The sequence below is a fragment of the Drosophila navojoa genome, chromosome 3 (genome assembly GCF_054131105.1).
Source record: "Drosophila navojoa isolate 15081-1374.11 chromosome 3, UAZ_NAV_1.0, whole genome shotgun sequence".
NCBI lineage: Eukaryota > Metazoa > Arthropoda > Insecta > Diptera > Drosophilidae > Drosophila > Drosophila navojoa.
In genome coordinates, this window is record NC_142891.1 from 16,553,807 (window position 1) to 16,575,949 (window position 22,143).

The 22,143-nt window shown below is 41.3% G+C and overlaps 4 protein-coding genes across 4 annotated transcripts in view; 3 read left to right on the forward strand and 1 right to left on the reverse strand.

The window, feature by feature from the left end:
* Positions 1-1,069: 1,069 nt before the first annotated feature.
* On the forward strand, positions 1,070-2,686 carry Trf4 (TBP-related factor 4). Its single transcript, XM_030385100.2, has 2 exons — positions 1,070-1,227; positions 1,279-2,686. The coding sequence occupies exons 1-2, from the start codon at positions 1,208-1,210 to the stop codon at positions 2,588-2,590; spliced, it is 1,332 nt and encodes a 443-aa protein (XP_030240960.1). The 5' UTR covers positions 1,070-1,207; the 3' UTR covers positions 2,591-2,686.
* A 6,996-nt stretch (positions 2,687-9,682) lies between these two features.
* Positions 9,683-12,897, forward strand: Gr23a (Gustatory receptor 23a). The gene is made up of 3 exons (XM_089257001.1): positions 9,683-10,560; positions 12,582-12,740; positions 12,808-12,897. The coding sequence occupies exons 1-3, from the start codon at positions 9,688-9,690 to the stop codon at positions 12,895-12,897; spliced, it is 1,122 nt and encodes a 373-aa protein (XP_089113127.1). The 5' UTR covers positions 9,683-9,687.
* A 2,114-nt stretch (positions 12,898-15,011) lies between these two features.
* Positions 15,012-15,649, reverse strand: LOC115562903 (uncharacterized). Its single transcript, XM_030385105.2, has 2 exons — positions 15,482-15,649; positions 15,012-15,399 (listed from the first exon to the last, which is right to left on the reverse strand). Exons 1-2 carry the CDS (start codon positions 15,618-15,620, stop codon positions 15,062-15,064), a joined length of 477 nt encoding a protein of 158 aa, XP_030240965.1. The 5' UTR covers positions 15,621-15,649; the 3' UTR covers positions 15,012-15,061.
* Positions 15,650-21,426: 5,777 nt separating this feature from the next.
* The window catches only part of Tmtc1 (Transmembrane O-mannosyltransferase targeting cadherins 1), a 53,946-nt gene continuing 53,229 nt past the window's right edge, over positions 21,427-22,143 (forward strand). The window contains exon 1 of the mRNA XM_030385080.2: positions 21,427-22,087. The gene's annotated coding sequence lies outside the window, so the exon portion shown is untranslated. The remainder of the gene's footprint in view (positions 22,088-22,143) is intronic.

Here is a 22,143-nt window from a genome sequence, read left to right on the forward strand (position 1 = left end):
TCATTTACTTAATTATATATGTATGTGTACATGTATATATCTTTGTCACATTTTTCTTATTATCTCGGCTTCTCTTGTTACACCTTGCTGGTGTAGGAATAATGCAGCTTTTCATGGCAAAACCAATCGATATGCTCTGGCTCTGGCCGATGATGTTTGAGTCTTGTGTATTGCGGTCGGTTTGCCTTTCAAAGTGAGCTTCCAATTAGAAGCTGTTGCGTGTTGCCGTTGACCATCAAACTCAGTGCGGTGTAAGAGACATATTCGATTTACGCAGCGCACGAGGCGTCGCCTGTTGTCGTCTCCTTTTACCTACTATATCATCAGCGTGGATAGACTGAGGTTAGCTCGTTATTGTTGCCACTGGCTTCGCCGTCAATTGCAGCTGACTGCACCGCAAAATTCAACGCAATTTGTAAAATGAAATCGATTCAATTGATTGTTGACTTCGCCAAACACACACACGCGCGCTCACACACACACACACACACATGTGTCATTGTGTGTGCCTTATAAAGCAATGGATGGCATCCTGCAGGAAGCAAACGCCCGCAACGGTGACAGGTGTCTGAGGGGCGAATGTGTTCAATATTGTTGTCCTTTGCCGGCCTTTATTCACTCTACATCTCCCTCTCAGTCCTCTCTGTCTCTCACTCTCTGTCTCGCTCTCGCTCGCTCTCTTGCACTGTTTGTGTGCTTTGCACTTTGCTTGATTAAATTTCAATATTTACTAAAATGTCGCTGAACTCTTTTTGACAGCTCTGTAAATTTCATAACCAGAATGGACATAAAATATGGTCAACAGTGTGTAAATTTGAACATGACAGGGACATAAAAGGACATAAGTGAAATAAAGAGAAATCATTCGCTTCTTTTTTTTTTACTTTTTTATTTGCTTCTCAAATGCAATTTGTTATAGTTTGTCAAGTCACGAGTTGAAGCGTATCTGAAAGCGACTTGCTATAAATTAGACTCACTAGATTAAGGATTTTATTGAGTCAGGGTAAACAGTAAACAGACTTGGATTGTGCTCAAGCAGGCTTTGTAGTTTATGTAATCAAATTGAGATGCCCTTATTTACTTTAGTGCATTGCAATATCTCTTTGCTTTTACTATCAAAATGTCATGACTTGTTAAAATTTTTACATTTTTGGGGCATTTTTCTGCGTTTCAAATATAACTCACTTCACTTTGTCACATTTAAAGGATGGATTGTAAAGAAGATAGGTAAGTTGCACGCTGAAAGAACTTCATGCATCATTAATCAGACCTCCGCAGGAAATGTTCAGACAACAACGAGGTAGAAAATCATGAAGCTACGCTCGATATCAACATACCCATAGAAACATTGAGCGCCGCCATTCAATTAAGTGACGCGCCAGTAATTTTCCAGGATGAGGCGGAATTTGATCAGATTGAAGACTTCTTTAATATTGGATTGTGTGACGACGATTTCCTGCAAGACGTTAATTTTTTTGCTGATAAGGAGTCGGACGACGATTCAAATGTCATAAGAAATGATGTCAACGATGACATACCCTGGTACGTGGAGGAGGAGTCACTCGGCAAGGCCGACAATTCCAAGCAAGTGGATTCGGACTATTTCGGCTTGGACTGGGATTTCAGTTTTGGCAATGCCAAGAGCGACGATGATATCATTGGGGACTTTGTCAAAATTGATCTTCCCAAGCCGGAAGATACGAGTGCAAGTACCATCTATAATGGCGACATGGATATTTTGAAGTCGGAGAAACTCTTCGACACATCCGAGATACTCTCCCTAAAAGAAACACTAAGCAACTTGGAGGAGGCTCCTCTCGAGGACAAGCTCTGTGAGTATGACGAGCCCAAAAAAGTGGACGATGACACACCCATAATACCTGATTTCGAAATCGACTATGATAACGTCTATGAGAATATTGCGAAGGCCAGCGAAATGGAGAAGCACCTGGAGCTGCTCTATCGGCCCTTCACGTGCCTCGTGGACGTCAATTGCCGATTCAGTCTGTTCGAGTTGGCGATTCTCTTGGACGATTCGCGCTATGAGCCCACTAGGCACCCGGCATTGTTTGTCCGCCTGCATGATCCCAGTGCCGAAATCAAGATATATTCTGGTGGCAAGATACAGTCCACGGCCCTGACAGCCAACTCGGCACGCACGGCCCTGCTGAAGGTAATGCAGATGGTCGAGGAGCTGGACTACAAGGCGGACGTCAAAAACTTCAGCAGGAATATTGTGCACGCCTCCTTCTGTCTACCCTTCAAAATCGACCTGGAGATGCTGAGCGAAATGCACAGCGAGCACATATCCGGCAACCGTGAGACGCGACCCTTCATCACCTACAAGATCGATGGCACCGCGATCCGATTTGCCGTATTCCCCAACGGCTACGTGCTCGTGCTGCACTCGAAGCAGCACAGCGAGACCCGAGCGGCTATCGCCGGCTTCCTGCCGATCTTGGCTCAGTTCCAGAACGGCTATCTCACCCACTCGGAGAAGTACGGCACTCTGTGTGGCGATGTCTCGTTCAAGCTGCTGTGGGAGCGCAAGCTGGAGGAGGATACGGAGGGTGTCTTGCTCTATTCCTGAGTCATATTCGCCGGCTTGTTTTGTTTTGCTTCTTTTCGTGTTGTACTTTATTTGAAAATGCTGTGAACATTTGTCATAAACCAAACTTGTATAGTACGTGCAGTGTTTACACTCTGAAGTTTGGGGCCCACTCGGCAACTTGTTTAAATACGTGATTTATTTACCATCCAGATGCTGCTGCTGCTGCTGCTGCTGCTGTTGGTCTGGGTAACTGAATATAGGGCTATGTACAACTGGGAAAGCCACGCCAAAGTTGCCAAACACAGCCAGCAACAACAGCACCAACAACAACAATACAGAGCGAATGAGTCCGACTCACACCTCCGCAAATGGAGAAGTAAAACAACACACAAATTGCAACAGAAGTTGCAACAACTGTAGCTGCAACAGGCGCATACATAAACAACGCAACATTCTGCAACAACACAACTAGTTGGGAAGATGTCACATTATGCGGGCACAGAACTTGCATCAAATACGTTTTAGACGTGCTAAAAGCACCTAAGCCACATGGTCAGACAGTCGGGGCGTGGGCGTGTGAAAGTGTATAAAATGCGGGATTAGGATATATAATATATGCATGTTATGTGGAACAGTAAAAGCCGACTATAAAGACTCCGCCTATAGCGTCCGTATGGTTTTGGCGACTAAAATTCAGATCCCTAGACAAACTTTAATGAGTAAACTCATATGTGTATAACGTTTTCCAGGTAACGACAGTCCCTATAGCGTAATTTTAGCAGGATTCTACTGTAGTTGAACATTTACATATAAACTTGAGTATCATATTTTAAGATTACTTTAAATATGAGCTGGTTAAAAAGTTGCAGTAAAATAAAATTGAGAGTAAACTAATCTAATCTAATTACATTATGCTTCAGTCCTTAGTCCGTCTACTTTAATAGCTATTAGCTTTATGTAAGAAGATCAATCACCTAGACTTGGTTTCTCGAGCCACGAGCGTCGGCTTTGGCAATCTGATCAAACAACTGTGAGCGAAAACGAAGCTTCTTAAGACTATTGAATTACTTTATGCAAAAGAAGTGAGAGCGACAAAAGAACGTAGTTGTGAGAACAATGCATTTGGCAGACTCTCATCATGCTATCCTTGTCTAACACTGTGAATGTGAAGCTCGAATCGAGCTCCATTTGAGTAAAGACAGCAGCGAGCAATTGTCTCCGGGTAGATATGTTTGAAATAATAGAGAGTAAGGCAGAAAGAGAATGAAAGATGGATTGCAATTATGTTAAAATACAGAAGGCTCTCACAATTGTAAACCGACGCTGGACCAACTGCTGCTGGGTGCAAAATCCAATTTTTGTATAACTTTAGACAGACACAAAAGACCATTTATATACAAGTAAAACTTATTTAACATGTATATATTTTAATAAATTCATTTTGTTATTAATTTCGATACAAATAATATTTAATAATTCTTTCTATTTGTGGCTGCAATCGTTTCAATATTTATTTAGCCAATCTTAAATTAGACAATCAGCATTAATTGGTAAATAATTATGTGTACAACATCGAAATCAGACCGCTGATTAGCAAATGTGTATATTTTAGCGTTTTATATAAGCAAGCACACACACACACACGCACGCACACACACACACTCGCATGCATAATGCAGTGTTCTTTATTGCATTGAACAAACATAAATAAACGTGCAGATAAGTTTCAATTTGAAAATATTCAACAATTGCATGTAATGCGGTCCGTTTTGGTATTAGTTTTTGGTCATTAAATGTTGGCTAGTTGCCAAGCTGCCAGCGAATCGAGCGAGCGAGCAGCATCCACGCCCATTTTAGTCGCATCATTTGGCGACAAGCAACAACACAAAAAAGTACACAAAAATAAAAAAAAAATACAATAAAAATAAAATTATTCTAGCATATCGGTTGAGCATTGTTGAACACGTACGATATTATGCCAGCGACTGGAATGAGGAAAACAAAAGACCAGAAAAAAAGGAAATATAATTCCCTGAGAGCAATTTTAAACAGAGGCCAAAACAGTGCACGGGGCATGCCACATGTGTTGTTTCTGTTTTAAATGGCCTTTATGACGCCGAAAGGGGACAAATTAAAACAAGAAGCAAAATATACGAGTATGTGACATGCTGGACTTCAAATAATTGCATTCTGTAATGCCACATCGATGCATTGTTTAACGAATATAAATGTTTCCATTTACTGGCAGTTTGAGTGTCCAGGATTATTACAGTGATTCGTGTTGATTGCAAAGTGGGCTTATGGAAAGAATATTGATGAGATTTCCAGAGCTCGTATAGCCACATATGAAACAAAACTATTTCAGTTGTCTTTTACCAAAGATTACTGCAAAGACTTTGAGTTAATTATGAGCAAAAAAAGGATTCGATCTGATTCGACTAAATTAAGGTAGAGACGATTGTTATATTGAAAAATACATATGTTGCAGCTGAGACTGATCCAAATAAAAGTAATGGGTGCCCACACTACGGATGAATATGCGGATTTTGAATATGTTTATATGTACATAGTAAAATCATATCACATTAAACATCTTACATTGTTATAAAGTCTCTATTGGATATCTTTTCTTCTAGCCTACGATATTCTACTCTCATAAGTTTATTTCAATTTGGAATAAAATTAAGTCCACTTAATATGCAATGTGCTGTACAATTAGGAATTGATGTCATATGTCAGCCCAAAAATAACTTTATGCTAAAAGTCCATAAAAGTAAAGGAGGCACGAAAAGCTCACTTTGTAGCTTGAAAGAATTAGTTCAATTTATTGTTTGAGCTGCTCTCATATGAACTAGCAATATGAACGTTTGGCATGCGGTGTCACGTTCTGGATGACTGAGCGATGGGTGCTTGGAAACAAGTGCGTAATACGCAATATGAAAGGAACATGTTGGACATACTAACTGCTGCCAGCTGATATGTATGTAAGCAATATATATATAATATATGTATATGTATGTATATGTGAGGGGCCGAGCAACGCCAAAAAGTTGTTTCAATTTAATTTGACTTTGATCGCCAGCTGACGCTGTTGGTGTCATCCCCATGTCATGTACTTGTCCTCGCGCTGCCATATGGAAATCAGCCATATTAGATGCCAGCATGTCTCATTTCTTCACGAATATATATATATATACATATATATACATACATCAGCGCAAGCTGTGCGCAAATTACAAACGACTCAAATTTGAAATTCGCAACATTTTGTTATTTCAATAAATGGAATTTATAAAGAAAGAAGATTTAAGAGACTATAAATATTTTATTTTTATTTTTTGAATTTATTTCAAATCTTTTTCCACTTGATTTAGTTTATGTAAAAAAATGTATTTTTATGCGATTTTCTCGATAGATATTCAACGAAGAGCGGATAGAGAGACAGCGAGAGAGAGAGAGAGAGTGCAAGAGAGGTATTCTCTTTCACTGCTTTATTGTTAAGTCTCATAAAGATTATTGTGCGTATTTTTTTTTTTTTTTTTTTGTCTTCTGTTCGAGTCTTTAAAATGTAAATACATAAACACAAAGTTGTGTATCTGAGATGTCGAATGTGGGCTGTATTTTATTGCCACGAGGGCTGCGAAGTAGCTGAAAACTTCATAAATCACAAAAGTTTGTTTCGGCCATGAAAAGGCTTAAGGGTTTATCAAAATGAAAATTTATTGGTGCTCAAATACATGGAATTTTGAGATTTATGTATTTTCATTGCCCCTTCTCACATAGGACATTCCATCGATGGCTTGTCCACGAAGCCAAAGCGCTTACCCCGTGGCCGGAGGACGGCTGGAGGAGGCGGCATGGCAAATGCGAGTTTTCATACTAATATTAACACGCAGCAGCCGGCAGCAGTGGAAAATTGCTGTTAATTTCAATTTACGTGACACTTTCAAACTGCTGCAGTCCAATTTTCTGGTTTCACAGGTAAACGACTACGATTATCCGTATGCAGTCCAATTAAGTCCAATTGCGGTTCGGTTATGCTGCAGCAATTCAAATACAAACAAATTGCTGGCCAAGTTTTTCTACTCACAAACTTTCTCTTCTTCTCCTACTTTTCCTTCCATTATCTGTGTATGAGATAGCCCTAATAAAGGAAAAGCGGTTGCAGCTGAAAAGCATCGGATATAAAAGCAATGTTGGTGACTAATACTAATAAAGAGTTTATATTAATGTACGATGGAGTAAATATTAAATAGCAACCAAAACTTTGCTGCGAGTATAGAAAAATTATACATCTAGATAAGGTCGATGTCTTCATTTGAAAGCTCTCAGATGACAATCATGATTTGAAAAACATGAAAAACATATTCGGCCATTATAAATTGATAAACAAATGGGTAAACTGACCTAATTATCCTTAAGTAACTATGTTGCCCTTTTAAGGAATAATAATATCATTTGATGATTATTCCGAGCACCCGACTAACTGAAATGACTTTATTATATGTATATATGAATCATACATACATATGTATGTATATATGTCGAACAAAGAGACAATAATATTAATTAATTGTCAACCTTTACCGATCCGACAGGGTATTTCATAGCCAGCTTCTTCGGCGACTCATCGGCGCTTTCCACATCATTTTTGACGTCAGCTCCATTTCCTGCAGCATTTCCTCTGCCAACCGAGGCAGCTGGCATTAATTTTCATTTAAATTCCGCTTGTTAAATATGCAAAATTCTCGCTTTGTGGTTCAGTTGGGCAGCATGGAGCACAGAGTAACCAAGCCTGAACCGTGAGCCCGTTCCAATCTCTCTGACAGTTGCCAGTTCGTGTTCGAGTCATTATTAAATTGCAGTGCACTCGGCTGGGCACCTGGTCGAGAAGTGCGTCGCATAATCTTTGCGGTTGACCAACAACTTCTCGCAAACTACATTGCACCTGACAACAGTTTTTATCTCACTTGGAGTCCGAGTCCGAGCCAGAGTCCGAGTAAGAGCCAGAGCCAGAGAAGTGCTGCAATATTTGTGGCCACAGCTTGATTAAGCATTTATGAATGCAAAGTGCAAATCTTTATGAAATGTTAAAAACTTCTCACAGCAAAAAGGAAAACAAAATATCACATAGTATATTTCCAGACGCATCTAATTGCAAGTTAATCGAAAAATTAAAAACTTAAAAACTTGTATGAACTGCTCGATTATTACAAATTGTTGAGAGAGGGTGTTATAGACTAAAAGCTTGATTACTTTTACAGAATATAACATGTATGTATATCATAAATTCCAATTGTATATGTATATATAAATATAGATAAAATAGATATTTCATGTAATGTTAATATCAAAAATGGACTATATGCCAGCTCTATATAGGCTCTCAGCTTTTCATTGTTATTTTTAATAAATAGACGTAAATATTATAAAATAAATTAAAGCCACGGAACTGAGGTCATAATTCCATACTTCATTACTTAACAAAGTAAGAGGTATTCCCGCGTCATCTTCCCGAACTTCTTCTAGTCCAGTCAAATATTACACATCTCCCAACTAATTTACTTTCTGTGTTAAAGGGTATCTGCTAACCGATATCCCATACATTCGCCAATAACACAGACTCCCATTTATGCTCCCAAATATCTTCAATCAAGCCATAGCAAAGAGTAAGTGCTAGTCATACTCTCAGACATAGCTCTCTCGCATTTAAAGGGTATCTGCTAGTCACCATCCCACACACACACATCCCCTTCTGGCATAAATTATGAATAAATACTTATGCGCAACTCCCAACAGCTATACAAGTATTTGAGACTTATGCATTTTGAGCGCTCCTTTAAATGCAGCGGGTGTCTTTGGGGTGGACCACAAGAGCAGCCTGGCGCTGGCCTCCTGTTCAACCTAATCTTCAAAGCAGCCACAACCCTTTTTTCCAGTTGCCAACCGAGTGGGGAGCAAAAAAAACGTGGATAATTTTTAGCTTTGAACGCAAAGTTCCCCTTTGGCTAGAATACATAATTCATAAACCGGGAGCCATTTGAACTGCGCCCACAATGCTGCGCCGCAAAGCTAGATAAAGACAGATACATTGAGAGGTAGACAGAGAGAGACAGAGAAAGAGAGAGAGAGAGAGAGAGAGAGAGAGAGAGAGAGAGCGAATGAGTGGCAACTTTGATGGTGGAACTTTTTAATCGGATTCGGCAGCTCTATTGCCATCACATCGAGCATCGGCACTTTCTTAGTGGTTTGCTAAGATATTTTCGTCTCGAACTGCTGCAGGCCACAAAGTTTCGCCCAAAAAAGACCCAAAATCTCGAATGGATAAATTCGGCACTATTTAAGGCAATTTCTCGATAAAATTCATCATGCATTACAAAACTAAAATTTCGCTGCGAGCACACTTAATTCAAGTAAAAAAGTATATAGGGATGGTGAAAATTTTACAAATTAAACATTGATATTCAATGTAACAATTTTTGTAAAAAAAAGAAATTATTTTTGCAGTAAAAATGCTTCATTTTTGTTTATTTCGACGTCAAGTTTTTAGTTCTGAAATATTTGTTGATTTATTTATAAGAAGTTACAGTTAATATAAAATGAACTCTAACTTAAGGCTAAGCACTGGAAGCAGGGGCCTTCGGCTGGATGGTGTTTATTGTGATTATATCTTATTTTAAATTAGTATATACAGATTTTAATCTGAAATATATATTTTATATAAATTCTTATTATTCTTATTATTATTTAAAGTTGTCATTTCCATTATTCTATAAATTCAGGCTGAAGCTTTATCAACTATTATGTCAAATTAACCTTTTCTATGATTCCAGCTCTTTACAAAAATTAGCTTATAGTAGTATAAGATTGTCCATATACTCTCTCTCTCTCTCTCTCTCTCTCTCTCTCTCTCTCTCTCTCTCTCTCTCTCTCTCTCTCTCTCTCTCTCTCTCTCTCTCTCTCTCTCTCCTCCTACCTTTGTTATTCTCCACTCTCAATAGTTCAACAGTTAAACGTATTTAGCCAGTCAGCCAATCTAATTGTTGCCATGATTTATTGCCCTACTAATAGCTCCTTCAAAACTACCTTTATGAATATTTCCCTTTAGTTCTGATTGCAAGTTCTTCAGCAGCAGTATGAATTCGCTAGAGGCTCTCTTCACTCGCTGTCTGCAGGGCATCTATTGGTGGATGGGTCTGGTGCCGTTGCCACCAGTGTCTCCACTTTGGAGGATGCTGCTAGCCATGCTTATTCGCCTCATTTGGGTGTCCTATTTCTTGTGGATGTTGTGGACCGGCATCTCTTATGTGTTGGTGGATAGGAGCATGAGCGTCAGCTATCTCACCGGATCAGTTCTATTCATTGGCTACTCGATGCTGGGTCTGCTCATCCAGGCCCAGACCATACTAAAGCAGCGATCGTATGCGCGCCTGGAGGATTATCGCATTCAGCTGGAGCTGCAGATGAACAGGCTGAGCAGCTCGCACTACGGCCACCGGTCCGGACGCTTGCTGTTCCTACTAGGCGCACATTTGGCCAGTGATATTGTGAAGTCCTGGGCCAATTCCAAATACAGCATATCTCCGGTGCACATCGTCTCCCTGATGCAGAAGTGGCAGGTGCGCTTCCACATCATCCAGCTGATCCGGCAGATCATGGAGCTGAATCAGCGCGCCGTGCAGCTGCGACACTCGCTGCTGCGCCTGGCCGCCGGCAACGACCTCTGGCTGCCCTACAGCCTCTCCGACTTTAAGCACCTGCAGACGCTGCGGCTCAGCTACGGGCGCATTTACGAGTGCCACGAGCTCTTCAACGACTGCTACGGCTGGGGCCTGCTCTGCCTGCAGCTCTTGTGCAGCTTTGAGTTCGTGGCCAATGCCTACTGGTTCATCACAGAGGCCTACGACTCCCAGCGGCTCTACATATTCATCTTCAATGGCAACACCTGCTTCACCATCGGCTCCCTCGTCACAGCGCTGTTCTGGTACGGCGACGCAAGTGCCAATAATGTGAGTAGATGAAATGAGTTGATGAGAGAAGGACTTTATTATGAATGGGGTGTGAAGATATTATTGAAACACAGTGCTTTGTTAAGAGACCTCTTCATCACTCTTGCATCAGTGTATAATGGTTTTGTAAAAATGTATGTAACAGGCAGAAGATCCAGACACTTCAGACTAACTGTATTATATTTTGAATTTCATTTACCACCCCCTTCCTCATACACTTTTAATAGACGTATTTCATATGATAAAGACTTGTATTAGTGTAACTGTATATTAAATATTAAAATTTTTAAGCTTTGAAAGCTTCAGAAATTCCGTCTAACCAAAAAGCTATGCATAGTATGTCGCATACTGCAGCCCAAGAGTTTAAGAGCTTTGAGAGCTTTTAAACTTAGCCTAAGAAGAACCTAACAGAGCCCAACATAGCCTAACAGAGCCTAAGCAGAGCCTTAGCGGAGCCTAACAGAGGCTAAGCAGAGCTTAAACAGAGCCTGAAAAAGGCACATATGTATAAGGTAGAGCTTGAGCACAATACAATCAGAGATCGAGCACATTCCAGACAAAGCTCAAGAACGTTGAGAGCCCCAGAATAGTAAAATCAGAGCATAACAAAGCCTAACAGAACGTAACACAGCCTTAGCAGAGTCTTAGCAAAGTCTTAGCAGAGTCTTAGCAGAGCATGAGCAGCGCAGCCCTATATTTGCCCAGTGCATATAAGGCAGAAGCAGCGCTCAAGGAGCACTACCATTACAAAAGAACGCAAGCGCAGTCAAAGCAGAGATCAAGCGAAGTCCAAGTTCATGAGCTCATGCTCATGAGTGTAAGTGTATGTGTGTGTGTATGCGCAAGTGCATGTGATATTCGCTCTGACTAATCAACTAGAATGATTAAAATATGAACTCTTCGTTTCCGTGTCGAGTAGTCTGGCCTGGGGCACCCTCACCTTCATCACTTAACCTATTTTCACCTGCTAATTGCCATGATAAGGCAGAATCAATCAGAACTCCATCAGGCTCAATAATTATGACAGTGACGAATTGATGGAGCAACAAAGCTTGCCTCAGCTCTCACGAAATCATTAGACCATCCACTCCTTAGTCCAGCTGCAGCCCTCGACTGCCTCGGTTATGATGGGACGAGCCGCTTTTCACCTGGTGCTGTGCTGCATGGGCGTGCGATGCAATTCGCGGCTGCATCGCTTGCAGCTCTTGCCTTTCGGCTTGTGGCTCTGCTGGCTTATTGCGGTCTGGACTGGAGTACCGCGCTACATCTTGGCGATTCCGTACTGCAGTCTCGACTGTCTGATAATAATGACCATGTTCGTAATGCTGAGCTCAGCGCATGGCTTCGTCCTGCTGGACACCCTTCTCAAGCGTCGCACGCATCGGCAGCTGGAGCTGCAGTTGGCCGTGAATCAGTTCACGGACCGAAAAGTACAAACTGAGCTGATCTGTGTCTTTTGTGTCTTTCTCTTGGCTGCACTGCAAAGCCTAATCGTTTGGTTCCGGCTCAACACCAAGTGGGAGTGGTACACGCCCATCTTCTGGCTAAGCGCGCCGAGTGCCTGGGTGGTGCAGCTGAAGATGATTGCGTTCCTCTCTGAGGTTCTGGCGGCCAATGAGCGGGTGCTGGGCATGCGACGCAGCCTGAAGCAGCTGGCGGCACAAAGCACTCGCTCCAGGCAGCTCCCCGACGTGGAGCAGCTGGTGCGCCTCAAAGATCAATACAGACAGCTGCATCTGCTCTTTGTGCAGCTCAACGCAGCCTACGGCCTGAGCATGCTCATCGTGTTCATAGTCCTGTGCTTTGACTTTGTGTTCAGCGCCTATTGGCTGGCCAAGACCACACTGATCCGGTCGCAGAGCGGAGTCCATCTGTTCCCTTCCCTGGGCTTCATGATCAACGTGGGCCTCCTGCTCACGGTCACCTGTTGGCACTGCCAGCAAAGCTTTAATCACGTGAGAGCTAAGCCGATATTTATATAAAAAAGCTATGTTGATCCTAAATTTCTATTTTCATTTCAGAGTCGTCAAATTGGCTGTTTGATTCCCAAGCTGGTGAAGCCTTTGGGCAGCAAGCGCTACAATGATTTGGTCAGCGAATTCCTGCTGCAGACGCTGCATCAACGCTTTGTGGTGACGGCCAAGGACTTCTTCAGTCTCAATCTGCATCTATTGAGTAGCGTAGGTTTTGAATTTCATTTATGCGTAATGAATTCAAATTTTAAATTGAAATTGCCTCTGCTCACAGATGTTTGGCGCTGTGGTTACCTATCTGGTCATACTCATTCAGTTTATGTTCGCCGAGAAGAGTGCCCAAGCTGCGGCTAGGCCGAAGTGAAGCTGCTATGGTCGACTAAAAGTTTCCACGAAATCAGAAATTTATGAACTTAAGGCAAAACATTTAAGTAATATGCTCTTTGTAAGAATAAAATACGAAATGTATAAAAATACGAAATTAACTAAATAAATTAATACTTTATTCCTTAATACTTTCCTTTTTTATTAACGCTTACATCTTGTATACAAAAATCGAATAATCGAATAAATAAATAAATGAGTAAAGAGAATTAAATTATATTAATAATATTACACGGAAAATATATTTTTTTATTATACAATATTTCCTTGTGCTTAAAGTAAGATTAATAAATTAATAAATATATAATATATTAAAGCAAACTAAAATATCAAGGACTTTTACTTGACAATAATTCTAATAACAATATTCCAATATGCTGAAAAAAATGATAATAATTATTATATGTATATACAAACAAAATTAACACAAACAGTATTTTGGAATTTCTTTGGTATATTTTTTGAGTATCGAGCAACCAGCAACAAAGATGAAAGACTTGTGGACTTTTCAAATCAAATTATACCCTAACTCTATGCTAAGAATTATTTAAGACGCTTAACCACTTTACACCTTCCGCAAACTTACAGTAGACACTGTTGCTCGAAGCTGTGAGATAGAGCTGCAGCAGTTTAGCACATGTGCCGTAATTATTTATGCCGCCCACACAGAGCGTAACTCTGAGGCAGGCAGTGGGCGGGGCGGGGTGGATGCCGTCTTGGGTGCCCACATGGAAGTTAGACTACATCAAGTTTTAGTTATTCTTAAGCAGACAAAACTACTTCACGCATATTAAACTGGCATTTCACAGGCACAAAAAAACTTTTTCTAATATGCAAATTCATGCCGAATCCTTGTGCAGGGCTATGGGAGGGATAAAGTAGCGCCAGCAGCAGCAGCAGCACCAGCAGGAGCAGCAGGGGTAGGAGCACACATCCTTGAATTAACACGTGCGGGTACGCATTAATTTGTAAACTGCTCGAGGGACCTACGCCATGCTGGCTATATCAGAGAGAGAGAGAGAGAGAGAGAGAGAGAGAGAGAGGCTGAGCTGGGAAATAGTTTTTGTCGTTAGCTATGCAAATGCCGAGACATGTAAATATTATTTACCACATGGCCAGATGCTCGCAATGTAACTGTGCCGCCACTTCTCATCTTAATTAACATAGAACAACTAAAACACTCCGTTTATAAATATTTATAAGCTCCAGGGATTAGTGCACTAAACTATTTTTATATGCTGATCACGATCAAAGGATAAAATATAGCGAAAAAAAAAAAACAGGAAACTCTATGCTGCATTAGAGATAGCTGCACCGAATATACACTGAAAGCTAGAGGAGTTGCAGCTATGAGGAAAGAGTTTGGATGGCAGTTGGACTGCAGAATTCCAGAACACTCGCTCTCAATCAAAATGCTCTGTCATCTAGTAGGCATTTCTGATTCTAGACTTTTCCCAGTTTCTGACATTAGAAAGCATGCCATGAAATGATTTTTGAAGTAAGCATTGCAATTAATTTTCTGTCAGCAGTCGCAGTCAATTTGTTGCTTTGCATTAAAACAAATCGAATCAATCTTTACAAAAATGAACTTCACCTCGCTTTTCAACGTGAATAATAGCAGTTTCGAGGAGATGTGGAATCAAGGCATCATGGTAAGTCGCTATGTAGGTCAAAGAATTTGTAATATCTACCAATCGATTTGAGCAGGAAGAACCATCGGAGCAGGAAAAGGAAATTTTTGCGTCGATGAAGCCCTATCGCGTGCCGTTCGCGATGTCCTCGCGGAGCGACAAGCGCATGGCCAATGCCTACAGGAGTCTGCACGACCTTCGCGCGCTCGAGGCGAGCGACGATATGGAGATGATCTATACAAGGAAGATTTGCAGGATGTGTCTGATGCCCGTGCCTTTATGCCGTGGGGTTGGTTACAATCTGATGGCGTATGAAATGGATAAGGAGAAGGCCAATGACCCATACGCCCGCCAGCTAAGGAAGTACATAATGTTGCAGCAGCAAGCTGCAAACGAAGACACCTAGCCCTCAGTCTAAAGAAAACGAAGTAGCAGCAATATGCGAAATGCAAATAAAACTACAAATGTTTATAATGAAGTTGTATTTGTTACAATTAAATTTAATACGATTTACTAAATCGCTGTTGGCTGATTGGGCGCACGCATGCGAGCTATTTTGCAGGGTGCCGGCCCGTCCTCTGCTGGCTTCAGGGCCTCCGCCTCGGCCACGATCTGCTTCAGCTCAGCGTTGGCGCCCACCTGGCAGTTGCGCCAGGGCGGCAGCAGCAGGCTCGTCGTCGCCGTCGGCGTGGGCAGCGGCTGCACTATGGACTTGTTCACCAGCAGCGAACCCGCCTGAAAGTCGTCCGTTTTGTCCATCTTGGCAACGCGCAAGTCCTTCACATCTATAAAGGTCTTGTTGCTCAGATTGGCAAAGCGACGCGCCTCAACGAGCTGATTGCGGGCCAAGGCTGTCGGAGCAAGTGGAAAGAAAGTATTAGAGAAGAATGTTTTGTACTCATGGCCAAATGAGCTTATAAAATATTCGCTTACTGTAGGACAAGTCCAAAAGATAACGGCGCACTTCCGGATCGGCCTGAGTGTCATGGGTACGCAGCACATTGTCCACAAAGCTCGAATCGTTTCGCAAATTGAGGTTCTCCTCGGTTAATTTGTAGTCATGTGACTTCATTTTCCATGCAGTTAAAAACTCAGCTCTGACACGCCGCAGACTCAACAGAAAATTCGAGCACAGAAGCATTGCCCAACACTCAAAATCAGTTGATAGGAAATTCGAGCATAACCAAATTAATCGATAGTCAAATGCATTGGCCAATACTCGAAAGCATTCGACAGCAAATATAAATGCAATTGTATTTTACTTTCAGTGATTTTACATGCAAATTAATCTATAGGCAAATGTGTTGCTCAACACGGAAAACCCCATAGTTTTTCCAACACTCGACAGAGCCTTACAAGTTTCTGTGGTTTTAGCAGTTAGGGCTAATTGCTTTTTAGACATGGAGAGATAGAGATAGAGATAGAGAGCTGGCAAATTATTAGCCAATCCAACTTTTTCGGAACAACTAATAAAAAGTTGCGTGCATGTATGAATATTTGATTCATTTTACACACAAACCATTCAACTTTTTTGATGAATTTTCAATTTGAGGAGGCTGCGGCCTTTGTCTTGCAGCCCCCAAACTCTGACGATGAGGCAAATCATTTGGCAAAACTTTTTAAATATTCATAAAATTCCAGCAGACAAGTTTCCAAATTTAATTAGTCAAATGAACGGGACTGCCTTTTCTCCCTTCAGCCCTCAGCCCGCAGCGTATGCATACAATGGAGTTTAGCTACTCAGCTTATAGATTTACTCAGCTGCATTTGCAGAGGGGGCGGAGCTTCGCTGGATATCGCATTGAAATAGATTTGCAATTAATGCCAAAATAACCAATTAGCTTAGATGTGTGAAGCTATGCACTTTGCCAATTAAAATACCCTGTACTAAGCGGGGTGCTGAAAGTGTAGTAAATATTGGTTGTGTAAGGAATATTGTATATTTTATATAACTATATATTTTATATAGAGCATAACTATTATATACATAATAACAATATATAATATTTATTTCATTTTTTAAATGCATTAAAATAAATTATCTTTCTTTTCAACATTTTGAAAATTGAAAAGCATTGTTTTTCCTATTTAATAACACTTTATTATTAATAAATTATTTTTGAATTACTCCCGCGACAAAATGGTAATTACAGGGTATCAAAAAGTCTACTGCTTGGCTATTATATTATTTTTCATTACATCTTTGCATCCTCATCTAGTTGTGCTCGTATGTATTTGAAATACCTTTTCGACTAATTAAGATTAAGATACGATGATCGTTCTCTCACTCTCTCTCTCTCGCTCTCTGCCTCTCTCAGCTCTATTCCTTCTCTCTTTAGGGTATCCCATAGTCACTCACTCTCTTCCATATTGTTACATCTTCACATTCACATTCACGTGCTGTGCTCGTACGTATGGAGCATTAAGGCCCGATTCGGTTTATGGTCGACAATCTATTGCCATTTGTAGGCTGGCAAATACGTTTTGCGGCTCGTTTTCTGTCCGTTTGCCATTTACGTTCGCCCGCAATGTGCGCAGGCGAAATCGAAGTTTTATGCTAATTTTTTGCAACCGTACACACACACATATATACACCCATACTCATGCATACAGGCATACGTCGCTCTCTGCTGTTTCTAGCATTCCATTTGGCTCTGACTGAATGCGCCTAGCGCTAGCCCATATCTGTTTGTCGTACGTCTGTCAACACAAGGCATTACAAGGCAATTACGAATTTGTTTATGGCATCCAAATCTGAATCTCCCACATGTCGAGCTTAAACAAGGAATCTCAACAATTGCCCCAAATTACCAGAGCTGTAAAACCAGAACGATTGGACTTATGGTAACTGCATGGGCAGAAATATGAGATAATTCAAAAATTGATAATCCTAAATATTGACTCTGATGACAGCTGATTCGAGGATGTCAATTTTATGTTGTCACTAGAGCTAGCAAAAAACTTGCTCGAAATAGAACAAACAGATTTTTAAAGTGAAACTTTTATAGCATTGCTTTTGCCCTGCACAAAAACAATAAAAAACTGAAAAAGCTGATAAGAATGCATAACAGTAAAGGAAGCTCATCAATCTGGACGCTCCGCAAGGAAATCAGTTGACGCTTGTCCCCAGTTATTGGAAGCTCTATATACTTGGTCACAAATGGCAAATGTAATCAACAGCTGTAATCAAAGTGCACACACACAGACACACATACACGCACAGACATTGTGAAGCAAAGTCAAGCCTTATAAATTGTACAGCCATCCATAATCCAGTTCCACTTAACCACCTAGAGCGCGTGTTGGTCCACTCCCCTTGTAGTAGGGGGAGGAGTAATAAGGCGAAGCGAAAGAAGAAGAGGCAAAAAAAAAGTGCGTCACTTAAAAGTTTTGCACTCACTTGACCAGAAACTTTTATTTTCTGTTAGGAAATTTCCCATGGGTAACCAAAAGCAAGTAACAAAATGTACGGAGTATACATAGTATGTATATAAAGAGAGAGAGAGGGAGAGAGAGAGAGAGAGGGAGAGAGAGAGAAAGAGAGCCAGAGCAAGAGAGAGCGTGAGGGAGAGAAAAGTTTGCGTGTCCACAAATTGAAAATATTTCTCAGTCATATTTAATTTTAGTAGAGCGCAAATCTCCGAGGTAATCAAACAGTCTGAGAGCCGCATTTTGTTCAATTTCATTTGGTGCCAAGTTCGCAAAGTCTATATAGACACATACATATATATATGTATATATATTCAAAGAGATACTTATATAGATATCTAGAGCTATACACACATACATACGTATCTAGAGCATGTAGTACATACGCACATTTAATTAGATTCGTAAGCGATCGCCTTGCCCTGGTCGTGGACTTGGCTTATATTTCAACCTTCTTGACTTTGTCGTCTGCAAATTTAACGCAGCACAATAAAAATGTCAAAGTACGTACACAACTTTGCGAGCGAGCAAAAGAGACTATCAATAGTGACAGAGAGGGGTATGCTCAACTAAGAAATACCCAGTAGCCATTGTCAAGCAGAGTCTCTGTTGAGCTATCTATAGATTCATTCTAAAATTGGAAATTTATTATACAGAAAGCAAACTATTGCAGATCATCAGCCTCAGCCTAGTTCAAAATCTTTATTAGCAGTCCTTGTAGCTATCGCTCCTGCTTTTCACCCATATCTATCTATCTTATTTAACTGTCCTGCTTTTTCTCTTTATCTTATCTTATTCTTTTTCCCTCCCTCTCTTTGTCTCTCTCTATCTCTCCCTTACTCTTTCACCCTTCCACTCTCTAACTTCCGTCATTTCTCTCGCAATATCATTTCCCAAGTGAATCTACCCCATTCGAGGCACCTTCCCGTCTACAGGGTATGCAAAGAAAAAGGAAGTAATGAGCACATAGAGAAAGCAAAACTAAATAAATAATTCAGTATAAAATGTCAGAAGCATCAGGAGCATTCGCCATGGTGACTAACAAGGAGCGCGGACAGGGAACTGAGAGTGGGAGAGGGAGCTGAGGCAGGAGTGGGAGCGGAAACGGGCGCTGGAGCCCGGGAAAGGGCGTGGGGTGGAGAGGACTGAGAGCGGGAACGTCTCACGATTTCAACGGATGTAGGATGACAGCGACAAGGACGCCGTGGAGCCGGCAGATGCATTCAAGGAAGCAATTGTATTGTCTGACTGCTGTTTTCCACTTTAGTTTGCCACGCCCACCTGGCAGCCGGCAACCGACAGCACCGACAGCACCGACCGCCCGCCCGCCGTGTGTAACTTGTTGACGTTGATAGTGGTACGTGCCGAAGGTGAATGGCATCTGTGGACGCGAAATTGAATTCGTGCCTGGCAAGCTTCACACAGCTGAATTGAGTCGCCGAGGCGACACAGTCGACAGAGGCGTCAGGCGATGTCCTCGCGGGTGTTGGCTACTGTCCTGATGGCTGTTGCCGGTTCGGGCTCGGTCTCGGCCGTACCTGCTGACTTCGATATTTTGTCACATTACGTTGACAATTTAGATGTTTGTCTGCGCGCATTCTCGCAGGATTCAATTTGGGAAATGCAGCCCGAAGAATTTGCAATGCGAAGCGGGAGAGTGCGAGTGGGAGTGCGAGTGCGAATACTCCCCACAGAGAGGTACTGTTCCGGCCTTCCCACTCATTCATTAGAAGCCCTAATGTGCCCAACAAAATCTGCCACATAAATAAGAAGAAGACGAGCAAAAGCAAACCCACAGCAAAAAGAAAGCGAACTGCAACACTTTTCATGCTCTTCCACTTGCCCAGGGGTTGGGCAGCCCTCAACCCTTGAAAACTGTAATGGGACTGTCGCAGCGCAAACCCAACTGCCATTTCATTGTTGTGCTTTTTTTTCCTACACATTCTATTTTATATAATGTGTCTCGAATATCTGTGTGAGTGTGTGCGCGTGTGTGTATATCAAAGCGCAGGAAACACGTGCGGGTGAAACATTTTTCAAGCTTTTAGCGCTGCATACAAATCAACCCCGAATAAAAAAAAAAAAAAAAACAAAGCAAATCAGTGGGAAGGAGAGAGAAGAGTAAGGGATATAAAATCCCATTCACAATAATTTGCTGAACTTCATAAGAGGCAAAAGTATTGGAGGGGATAAGCAGCTTTCCCACTCAGCAATCTGTTGCATTATGATTACACCAAGAGTCGCTCATCTGAGAGATAACAGTAATCACCCGGAACAGGTGAACAGCTGAACAGAGCAAATTACACTGATGCAGTGCATCAAGTTAATGGATGGCAGCTTCGAGTAAATTATGAACAGCAACTTGTTTTGATTTCCCACACAACTCTTTACGCTTTCAACAAGACGCAAGCAAAACTCAATTAATCCAATTGAATTCAATTTAGTTACGCTATTATCTCGGACAATGCTTCCATAATTGAAAGAGTTGCGGAAGGAAAGAACTTGAAGACACTCTATATAAACTATTTGAAGGGAATTTTAATCATATGATGCTTCTTCTACCCGCAGTGAAGATCAGACTAAACTTATGATATCGATAATTATAGTAATTATATATTAAAAGCTATTAGACTGCTTAGCCCTCTCCATATACATATATACAGCCCTTTAGGATAATGGCTAACGAAAGATAAATAACTCATATTAATTAAGCAATATATTTTTTTCATATATTTAAACTAAACAATTTTAGTCTAATTAGTTACTCTTAATCCGCTCGGCTTCTGCCTCGGCTGAATTCTAACAGCTTCACTCCTGTTAAATAGCAGTTACGTTCGCTCTGTTAGTAACAACAGCAGACGAAGACTGTAAAATAACAGAATTATAGCAAGAGGGGTGAGCTTAAACAGCAAATGTTAGTCTTAACATAACAGCGGATAATATTTAACAGTGCAGCTTGAACAGCGATTAGCCTTGGCTGACATATAAAAAATCTACTTGTACTTAATAAACAATAGTTGATCTATTAACTAATTAAATAATCGACAAAGTCTAAATTTATATTATTTAAAATTTCTTAGCTTTTTTAAGTACTTCCCCAAGTTTACCCCTGCAGCGCAAACTATTGCTGTTCATAGCCGAAAACAATACCAAACTGTTGCTCCTTTTAACAGCGCCGTATATTCACCTCTGTAACAGTGAGAGAGGCAGAGAGAGAGAAAGCAGACGCTTGCGCATCAGCAGCCGAGCCGCTGTTACAGCGAGTGGGTGAGAGGCGCCACAGACTCTCTCTCTATCGCGCTCTCTGCTTATTGGCGGTTGTTGTGAACAGCGCTGAGGCCGACGCACTTCGGCTACTCGTTACAGCTGTCGCTGCCGCTATTTATGCTCTCGTCGGCCGCCACTGCCCCCCGTTCGGCTAATGCTGCTTCTGCTGCTGTTGGCGCTGCCGCTGCTGAGCCGCACTCAGTCTGCTTGTTACATTTGAATCGCATGGTGGACTCGGTCGGCTTCGTGTCTCGTGACCGGCCCGGCAAGCTGAGATTTTCAAAAATACGAGTTTAATGCACGTGTGTGCCGAATACAACACAAACGCAAGCACACGCACACTAGCACAAACACCCGCCCGCCCTCTCACAACATTCCATTCCATTTGCCATTTGGTGCTGCAATGTCCAAGTCGACGTCGTGTTGAAAGCGTCCAATGTAAATATGTGCGCAAATGCAGCCACATAAATTAAATGCATTTAAATCCGCAAAAGATTCAAACTAAAGTCAAAATACAACAATAATTACGGCATAACATTCGCAGCACACACACACACACACACACATATGCATACACACATATGCATACACACGTACAGTGCCCTATTACAGGGGGAAATGTGCTGCGGCGACAACTGTTGGACGACGTGTGTGTGAATTCCAATTTCCGCTTGAAACGCAGACTTTAAGCAAGCTTTATCCGGTTTCTTTTTTTTCTCTGTCTCTCTCGCTCTGTTTCTCTGTTTTGTTTTGCTCTGTTTTTGGGGTTTGCATTCGTAATTAAGTTGTTTCTGTTGCGAAAATCCCAAACAATTTGCGGTTATTTTTGGAAAGTTGAAAAAGGTAAGTGAAATTGAGTTTTGTTTGCAGTTATTATGACTAAATGATATGTTTGCCGA

Excerpts from the sequence above, each read along its gene's own strand:
- LOC115562903 (XM_030385105.2), bottom strand. The coding sequence starts at position 15,620 with ATGAAGTCACATGACTACAAATTAACCGAGGAGAACCTCAATTTGCGA. Across the intron at positions 15,400-15,481 it reads TCTTTTGGACTTGTCCTACA|CCTTGGCCCGCAATCAGCTC; the intron begins GTAAGCGAATAT and ends TTGCTCCGACAG.
- Gr23a (XM_089257001.1), top strand. The coding sequence starts at position 9,688 with ATGAATTCGCTAGAGGCTCTCTTCACTCGCTGTCTGCAGGGCATCTAT. Across the intron at positions 10,561-12,581 it reads GCGACGCAAGTGCCAATAAT|AGTCGTCAAATTGGCTGTTT; the intron begins GTGAGTAGATGA and ends TTTTCATTTCAG. Across the intron at positions 12,741-12,807 it reads ATCTGCATCTATTGAGTAGC|ATGTTTGGCGCTGTGGTTAC; the intron begins GTAGGTTTTGAA and ends CTCTGCTCACAG.
- Trf4 (XM_030385100.2), top strand. The coding sequence starts at position 1,208 with ATGGATTGTAAAGAAGATAG. Across the intron at positions 1,228-1,278 it reads ATGGATTGTAAAGAAGATAG|GAAATGTTCAGACAACAACG; the intron begins GTAAGTTGCACG and ends AGACCTCCGCAG.